The sequence below is a fragment of the Mus caroli genome, unplaced genomic scaffold (genome assembly GCF_900094665.2).
Source record: "Mus caroli unplaced genomic scaffold, CAROLI_EIJ_v1.1 scaffold_13078_1, whole genome shotgun sequence".
In the NCBI taxonomy this organism is placed as follows: domain Eukaryota; kingdom Metazoa; phylum Chordata; class Mammalia; order Rodentia; family Muridae; genus Mus; species Mus caroli.
Window position 1 is genome coordinate 17,457 of NW_018389460.1, and position 9,772 is coordinate 27,228.

Sequence of the window (9,772 nt, forward strand, 5' to 3'; positions counted from 1 at the left end):
CTCCATGACAAGCACTTGTACTCCTGGTGCTCTGGAGGTAGAAACACGAGGCTCCCTACCAGCCAGCATTGTAATTGGTGAGGTTCAGGTCCCAGAAAGCATGGCACATGGCTTCTGAGAAACACATACACACAAACTTGCTCCTCCACACAAAACCTCATCATATCAGATGACCATGAGTGCTCCCACATTTAGCAAGAAAAATCAACTTTTATGTTTTGATTTTTTGTTTTGTTTTACATTGAGACAGGGTCTTGCTATGTAGCCTAGGCTGGGCCCATACTCTTGATCTTCTTTAAGAACTACCACACCTAGTTTATGTGGTTCTAGGGAGGTGGAGGCAGGAGAATTGGAAGTCAAGATCATCTTGGGCTCTATAGCCAGTTCAAGGACGGCCTGGGATACAGGAGACCTTATCTGTAAATAAATAAATGCAAGGAATGTTGCATCTTTCAGCCAGCCTAAGGGAATGTTAGTTAAAGAGAAAACCAGCCCCAAGTAAGTTTTGTTTTGTTTTTACCCTGCATTTTGTTTCTCAGCTGCATTAAGTTAACCATTAATTTTATTTTATGTTTTCCTCCTGTGTAAGTCTGAACACTCGTGTGTGTGTGTGTGTGTGTGTGTGTGTGTGTGTGTGTGTGTAGAAGGCTGAGGTCCTGGCCCTCAGCCTATAACCTATTCAGTAGTGCAGAGTCAGGAGTATAGCTTGGAATCTAGGAGGTCAGGGGTCTAAGGCCCTACTGAGCATGTGTAAGATGGGTGATAGAGTGGGAAGTGAACTGCCCTTCTAATTAGCATCTGACTCTAGCCCACCGTTTCTATTTCATGATAACCACAGACTCAGTATAAGGCTATAAAAACACCAAATTCTTGGTCATTTTACAGCACTGAAATAACAAACATCCATAAAGCATAGAAGATTATGACCTATAACAGAATCAAATGTGTGTGTGTGTGTGTGTGTGTGTGTGTGTTTTGTTTATTGGGAAGAGATGGTGCACAAGTGCAGAAGGCACAGCCATCCCTAAAGATTTACCAGCATTTACGTGTGGCGTCTGCTTCACCAGAACTACTGGGCTGCGTGACATCCACTTGCTGAGCTTTTACGATTGTTTTGGGATGCTCTTCCCTGGATGTGATTTCTCTTTTAAAATGAGGAAGATCTGAATGTGATGCTGCATGCATGGCTGCAATCTCAGAGCAGGCAAGGAGAACTGGGGCAGGTTTAGGGACTAGCCTGGCTACCTCCAACATAAACAAACAAAATAACAAGAGCTGGTAATACTCAAAATGCTCAGCAGGTGGCAGCAGTGGATAGGGATGTTGCCATTCAATAGCAGGACTGTTGGCTCTTGTGAAGATGCCAACCTATACTTAAAACCAAGGTTGTGGGGAATGGGAACTATGAGGCTCACTCAGAGTGCCTCAACTTGCCAGGCTCTGGGTATTTAGGACACCAAAGCAAAAGCCATAATGTGGAGGATCCTAATGCTAATGCTATCATAAAGCAAACAGTTACCAGCTATCAGATTTCATGGCTGCTGTTTCCAAACACATCATGTGATCTTAGGGAAACAACCATTTACCTGTCCATATTTCCTGCTGCTCTATAATCTACAGCTGAGAGGGGTCTGTACTCTTTACTTGAATCATAGTGCTGGCTTCACAGCAGGCTCTCAATATCTCTCTGGTAATTACCTTCCTGTTTCTCTTTAGGCCTATGCTTTACCATCCATAAATGAGAGGGGTTACAGCTTTGAAAGTCTGTGGCTCTTACTAAGCTAATGAATGGATTCTTTACTGGTTTCAGGAGCCAAATTTAGCAACACTGGAATTGCAGTGGCAAATGTATATAACCTTATGTACTGGGTAGTTTTGTGTCAACTTGACACAGGCTGGAGTTATCACAGAAAAAGGAGCTTCAGTTCAAGGAAATGCCTCCACAAGATCCAGCTGTAAGGCATTTTCTCAATTAGTGATAAAGGGGGGAGGTCCCCTTATGGGTGGTGCCATCTCTGGGCTGGTAGTCTTGGTTCTATAAGAGAGCAGGCTGAGCAAGCCAGGGGAAGCAAGGCAGTAAAGAACATCCCTCCATGGCCTCTGCATCAGCTCCTGCTTTCTGACCTGCTTGAGTTCCAGTCCTGACTTCCTTGGTGATGAACAGCAGTATGGAAGTGTAATCTGAATAAATCCTTTCCTCCCCAACTGCTTCTTGGTCATGATGTTTGTGCAGGAATAGAAACCCTGACTAAGACACCTTAGTTGATGGTACAAGGTAACAACTGGAAGAAATCGGTGATGGGTGACCTTGGTCCAGTCTCACCGAAATACATCTTCCCTGAAGGATCTCTGTGTAAGTCAGGCCTGTGTACCATGAACACTACACGGCAGGTTTTGATCCTAAAAAGGCACTTGATATTTAGACTTTGAAAGCTCTCAGGCCTATGTGGCCAGGAAAGGGGTTACTTGTTTCTAATTTGTAGAAATTCCACATTTATCTTTACCAACTCACCCAATGCAGTCTCTCATTATGGTTTCTCTAAAACACCCAGGGAGTAACTTCCAGCTGAACACCTCAACCACCAGTGCCTCCTGTCCACCCCCTTGAAACTGTCTCACTGTGTATTTAACTCTGAAACTCCCCTCAAAGCCAGGCAAGGTATAATTGTGAGAAAACAATCGAGAGTGGTATTGTTAGGGAGTGCAGGTGTAAATCTGCCATGGCCAGAGGTGCTGAACCTTAGTCACATACACAACAGTGACTGTCTTTCATATTTCTGCACTGGAATAGTTCCAACTCTTGTGCAGACTCAGTTTACCCATTCTTATCCCAGTAGCGCTCACAGGAATCAACCTCCTCTGTTTCTCTGGGTTGGCAGTGCTTTGTAGCCTAGACATGTAGCAAACTACCTGCAGCAGGGGTGCAATGTGATAAACACCCTTTTCCTAGGTACACTCTTGCTACTTTGTGTATTCTCTGTGTATCCTCTCAACAGTCCAGCCTGATGCAACACCTGATGCCTGGTCTTCCTCCTCCTCTTTCCTCCTTTCTTCCCTCAACCTGCCATCTTATGATCTTGGTTCATGTTCCACTTTGTTTTTTAAAGAGAATCCATATTTTTTTAAAGGAAAGAATCTAGGAGAAAGTACTGCTGAAAGCACTTCATGGTTTGGGGTTTCCTTTTCGTTTTGGAGACAGGCTTTCTCTGGGTAGCCCTGGCTGTCCTGGAACATGCTTTGTAGACCAGACTGGCCTCAAACTCAGAGATCTGCCTGCCTCTACCACCCCAGTGCTGAGATTAAAGGTGTGGGCCACCATCACCAGACTTGGGGTTTTTCTTATTGTTCCTGCCAAGCCACATGCTTGTTATGGAAGGAAACACGGCAGATCACATGCCCTTCTGCCAATGGCTTCCTAAGCCTCTGGGGGCTTTTAATCACAATTTAAGAAATGCTCCTATATCTCCATCTCCTTGCTCAAATCGCATTAATTTCTTTTCAGATACAAACCAAACCAAAGGAACGGTTTTCATTTTAAATTTTGACTCTCCCTTGTTTTCTTTTTAATGTGAGAGTTTGGATCAAGAAAGTGTAAGGGGGACAAGTCCCTTCCGGTCCATGCCAGCACCAGGGCACTTTGGGCTCGGAGTCTGACGACACCCCCAAGATCCCCACAGGACCCTCCACAGGAATATTAAGATCTCTGGTGAGTAGAACACAACTTCTGCTCCAATCCAATCGCGCGGGACCTGAGACTGCATTAATTAGGGAAGCAGAAAACCCGGCCTGACCAGGGTCACAAGTCCCTTTCGGTCCACGCCAGCACCAGGGCACCTTGGGTGCAGAGTCTGCAGAAACCCCCAAGGTCCCTAAGGGAATCTCCACAAGATCTTAGGACTTCTGGTGAGTGGATCACAACTTCTGCCAGGAGGCAGGTTTGAACACCAGATATCTGGGCACCTTCCCTCCAAGAGGAGAGCTTGCCTGCAGAGAGTGCTCTGAACACTGAAACTCAGGAGAGAGCTAGTCTCCCAGGTCTGCTGATAGAGGGTAACAGAATCACCTGAGGAACAAACTCTAACCACAGACAACTATAACAACTAACTCCAGAGATTACCAGATGGCGAGAGGCAAATGAAAGAATCTTACTAACAGAAACCAAGACCACTCACCATCATCAGAACACAGCACTCCTACCCCACCCAGTCCTGGGCACCCCAACACACCCGAAAAGATAGTCCCTTATTTAAAATCATATCTCATGATGATGGTAGAGGACATCAAGAAGGACTTTAATAACTCACTTAAAGAAATACAGGAGAACACTGCTAAACAGGTAGAAGACNTTAAAGAGGAAGCACAAAAATCCCTTAAAGAATTGCAGGAAAACANNACCAAACAGGTGATGGAATTGAATAACACCATCCAAGACCTAAAAAGGGAAGTAGACATAATAAAGAAAACCCAAAATGAGGCAATGCTGGAGATAGAATCCCTAGGAAAGAAATCTGTAACCATAGATGCAAGCATCAGCAACAGAATACAAGAGATGCTGCTCAAGAGGAGTGGCTTCCCTACAGGCCTGACTGTGGTCCACTGAGAGTAGGAAGTACCACCACTGCCCAGTGGGGAGGAGAGGCCAAGTGTTGCATCTGGGAGCCCAGAAAGGAAGAGAAAAATGGAAGCTGGGGATCCAGACTGAATGTTACAGGTATGGACCTGAGGATTTCACCCCTCTGCTCCACTCTGCATCTGACACTGCAGGAAGGCTCACTGCCACATCTGGTGATGATAGGCTCACCCATGATGCATGGTAGGGAAGAAATGGCACCTTCCTGTCTGAAACTGATTCCTGACTACAGTTCTTTCCTCAGGAGTAAGGACAGGACCTTTCATTATTCATCTCTTTTCTGTGTGGATTCCAGTTTCTCTAGCTTGGAATCTGTCCTTGTTGTTTGTGTTGAATGATCTCAAAATTGGCCTCTGAAGACAGCTAAGCAGGGACAGTGCAAGGGATAGCTTCACTGAGAGATCCTTCTTCCCCGGTCTCCTCTGCCAGCCACTTCTTCTCACAGAGAAACTTCAGGGAAGATGCCATGTAGGAACATTCTGGAAAGGTGCACATCTCTTCTCAGATTCTTTTGTTTTCTGGGAGTGCAATGATGCCTCAAAAGGTATGAGATCCTGCCTCAACACACACACACACACACACACACACACACACACACACACAATTGTCTCTGTGTTTGTCTCTCCCCCTTCCTCTCTCCCCACCCTTGTCAGATACAGATGCTACACCCATTCCAGTAGTGACTCATGTGACAGGACTAGAAACCTGGACACAGTCCAGACGTGAAAAGTTCACAGAAACTTAGTCTCCTGGAAACGTGGCATCCTGTATAACGAATGCTCCCAACTTGTCCTTGCGAATGGATCTGTGTGCTTTCTTTCAGTATGGTTTTATTATAGGTGCCTCCAAGCAACGGCTTGCTAAATACCTAAGCAAAATTGAACTTTGCTTCCTGGCCTTCACCAATGCCTTGAGCTGACCCTGGGTTTGGAATTCAGTAAGAATGTTGCCTATTCAGTGACATTCAGAACTGACTCTAGTATTTTAAGAGAGATAGTGAAAGAAATCAGGCATTACTATCTACTACATAGAGTTAGAAATCTCAGGGCAAGCTTAGCAAAGGAAGTTTAGAATTCTTATTATAGTTATATATGGCAGACTACATTACTTATTAATAGAAAGTTCCCCCTGCCCCCCACAATCACTTAAAATAAAAACCGAGTCACTCACATATACAGGAAATTACAGTGGTTTAGGAAGTAGATCGGGCTGTGGTTTGAGAAGGAACTAGAGTATTGCATTATTTATGAGAATGTTAACTAGAGCTGAACTCCCTAATTAGAACTATGGCTTGGGTGTGAAAGCCCTTGCCCCGGGAGTGTAAAGACCTCACACCTGGCTTCTAAGAATGCCTTAGATAGAGCTGACTTTGTCTCAGTTGTTTTATTGCCCACTTCCTGCCAGTCTTTATGTTTGTATTTCCCTGTTTTGTGTAAGAGTCATTAAGCATCTGATAACCTCATTGTTCCTTGCCGATGTGTCACCTAACTGCCCTATTTTCTTCTACATTAAAGGTTTGATGCTCGATTTGACAAATTACACTCAGATACCACCTCCCTTGTGTTTGTATTTCCTTGTCCACCTGTAACCGGAACCCGAGTTTCGCCTGTGGATCGAGGACCCAAGTGAGGTCCGTCTGCGGCACACAGAGATACTACTACAGATCGAGATGAGTATACAATGGTATTTATTGACTAGAAAAGGTCTGTTCAGCTAAATTAAAGGAAGTCAGGAACAGGTTTCATGAGGACAGGTGCTGATATGCAGTGCAGACAGAAGAATTGGTTCTTCACTACTATGATCTTGGCAGTAGCAGATGAGGGAAGGTACAAAGTGCTGGCACTGGAGCTAAAATGTCCCATCCAAGTGAACTGGAACTACTGGATAGGTGGGACTGTCCCGTGGAGTTCTGGGGTTACAGGCAACTGTGTAGGACTTCTCTGCTCCTGTTGTTTTGTATCTGCATTGGGAATAATTCCTTGCCCGTTTTGTGAGTTTACAGATAGTTACAGATACCTTAGATGAACTATCATGACAATTTGGACTTGTCCCGTCTTTGCAAGTCTTACGTGGATTGTGACACACACGGACAGCATCAGCAAAAGTTGTATGAAGAAAAGTATTCAAGTCCTTACATTTTCCTGTATACCTGTTAACGACCCGCATTGCATCATCACATTTGGGAGAGGCTTTCTTATAGATATGCTGGATGTCAAACTTCTGGGAAGGGGTCGATGGCTGGCATGAGACAAGCGTTAGGACAAGTCCCAGCAGCAGCAGGAGACAAAGTCTGGACTCAGGCAGCTTCAGACCCATGATTCCTGTGAGGACAGAAGAGAAGTGACTACTCCCACCTTACCTCAGTTTTCCCTATCTCTTCCTGAAGGCCCTCTGCTGTCACTGTGGGTCCACGGTGACACTTTTCCTGGACTCTGCCCCATCACCAACCTCTCCTGTCCCAGGCCTAGACAGTCAGTGTCTTACCTAGTCTGCTTTGTGGCTCCCGTGGAACTGAGCGCTGGTTGTCCTGGAAATCAGGGATAATGGGTGAGCTCCACTTGGGTCCATAGATATAAAGCAGGCTCTGTGGGTGGAGCTGGTGTCTCAGAGTCTTCAACATGCAGAACCCACAGATTGGTATATTGCCTGCTTGTGCAACCAGCCTTCTATTTCTTCACTTGGCCAAGTCATGTGCTGCTGGCGCCATTGTAAGGAATCAAATTCCAAGTCCTCTTGTGCAGGGCAGTTTGAAGCCTGAATCTGAACTCTACATAGAAATCCTTTTGATTGGCTGCACACTTCATAACTGTTTTCAGTAACGGACAGACCAAGTTTTCTATTAGCCTGGGTACACAGTTAGAAACAAAAAGCCTTGGAAAGCCAGAATCATAAGAGATTTACATTTCTGTCTTTCATTTTTAAAATTATATGATGTCAGGTTCTGGTTGGACTGCTCGTTAATTAAGAGCAGGTCCTGCTCTTCCAGAGGATCCAAGTTTGATTTCAGCACCTATGCTGGGAGGGTTACCACTGCCTGTAACTCCATTCCAGGACATCTTATGTCTTCTAATTGCATCTGTTGGCATGTTCATACACATGTGCACAGACACACAGAGACACATAAGTAAAAATAATCCTTAGGGATTGGTGAGATGTTAGTGATTATGAGAACTTCCCCTCTTCCAGATTCCTTCCCTTCCAGAGCACCCCAGTTTGTCACCCAGAGGCCACAACTGCAGATAACTCCAGCTCCACAGAATCTGACACCTGTATAGTTTTTGTTAGTATCTGTGCATGCATGTACATTTGAATGCAGACACATGTGAAAGTTAAAAGTTAAGATTTTTTTAAAAAAAAATCACATTTAGAAACAATTACATAAAACTGTACTCAGGGCATCCTGCACAGTATTTTTCTTATTGGTTCCTGTAAAAGATTCCCTTCTACATTTCCATCTGTCCTCATTTGCTTTAGAGCTAGTACTAATGGTCCAGTTTTACACCATGGATGCTCGGGAGAACACCACTTTATCTAAGAGGCCATACTTACTATTAACCAATGTTAAAAAAGATATTCTAAATGTAATAGAAATTTTATTTGATTTTCTTTGTGCTAGGGTTTGAACCTGGAGCCATGTGTACTCTGTCACTAAGCTAGATTCGCAGCATGAAATAGATGAAGAGTTTTGGCTTCACCAGATTAAATGCCTTTCTAAGTCTTTTTGTTATCCAAACCTCCCTTGCATTCCAATCCACTGACACATCTCCAGACCAGCTCCCAATTGTGCTGTGAAGTACAGCCAGAGTTATACCCTAGTAGTAAGTCCTTTGGTTTTTCTTTCCAATCTTGATGAATATGATAAGATATTGTCTCAAGAAATACTTCCTCTCTTGACCTATAAGCTACAGTGATTATTTTGCTGTCCCAAATGATAGATGTATTTGTGCAGATTCCATTGGTGAGAGATTGTGTCCAAAACTTGGAATTTCTTCAACCCTGGGATCCTCTTGCAATGACTACACTTGACCTACTGACTGACAGATGCCCAAGGCAGTGTAGTATTTGACACAGCTCTGCCAAGTGCTTCGGTTGTCTATGGAAATGACAGTGCACAACATTTGTAAAATTGTCACAGTAACCCTGTTTTTAGGGACTGATCTTTTCGGGATGCTAAGAAGTGTTGAAACAGGGTGTCACTCTGGAGCCTAGGTTTGGTTTGAACTTGCTTAGAAACCCAGATTGGATTTAAAATTTTCTGTCCTTCTTACTCAGGCTTGAAGTTGTAGGGTACCAGAATTGCACTTCCAGACCCAGCTTATGAGCCAGGTTGTAAGCAGCCTGTGCTGCTGTGAGTGGATGCTCAGCTTTAGGAAGTAAGACTCAGCAGAAAGAAGCTAGGATGCCGTGGGCTTTCCTGTCCTCCTTTCTTCTGCCATGACCTTGAACAGTTTTGCTTTAATACACATGTCCCATCATGGGCTTTTCTGTACCACAGACTCCCGAAACATGAAAGCCACCTGACAGGATGATATCTTTGACACTAGAATCAAATGAATCTCCGTTTCTTCCAAACCATCTATTTGTCTCAGGTATTAATCATGCCTTGGAAAGCTGATTTGTAGCAGGATACAATTAATTTAACTCTGATTTATAAAGCTCAAGGTATATTTGGTCCAGGGGCTCTAAGGTTTTCTCCTTTATGTTATATGACCTTCTATATATCTCTTTGAAAGGCTATTTATTGAAGAAAAGCTGATCTTGATCCTTTTGATCAGGTTTCTGCAAGTACATAGGGACTGCAGAGAGACCTCCCATGCAGACAGGGCTCTGGGTTGGTTGTGTCTTGAAGGGTCCTGCAGCTCCTTTTTGCACTCAGGATTCTGCAGAGTGACTCGTGTATGTAACTTCAGGGGGACACTGTGGAACTCTACCTCCCCTGCCACTCCATACTTGCTATGCAGAATTGGAACCACGTTGTTGCCTCTGGTCTGGTACAGCATGTCTTCATTCCTGGAGCCATGATTGGCACCACTAAATGTGTTCTTGGGGTTCTCATTGAGGGGTGCTTTTCACAGCCTATATACTGGTGGCATATAGAATGGATGGTGTGATACTTTGGTTGGGATTTTAATTGGAATTGAA

The 9,772-nt window shown here is 44.3% G+C and overlaps 1 protein-coding gene across 1 annotated transcript; it reads right to left on the bottom strand.

The window, feature by feature from the left end:
- Positions 1–6,397: 6,397 nt before the first annotated feature.
- LOC110288119 (ribonuclease 2B) lies at positions 6,398–7,145 on the bottom strand. Its single transcript, XM_021154558.1, has one exon. It carries the CDS (start codon positions 6,944–6,946, stop codon positions 6,479–6,481), a length of 468 nt encoding a protein of 155 aa, XP_021010217.1. The 5' UTR covers positions 6,947–7,145; the 3' UTR covers positions 6,398–6,478.
- Positions 7,146–9,772: the final 2,627 nt, after the last annotated feature.

Bases quoted from the DNA above. Each gene is read 5' to 3' on its own strand.
- LOC110288119 (XM_021154558.1), bottom strand. From the start codon at position 6,946: ATGGGTCTGAAGCTGCCTGAGTCCAGACTTTGTCTCCTGCTGCTGCTG.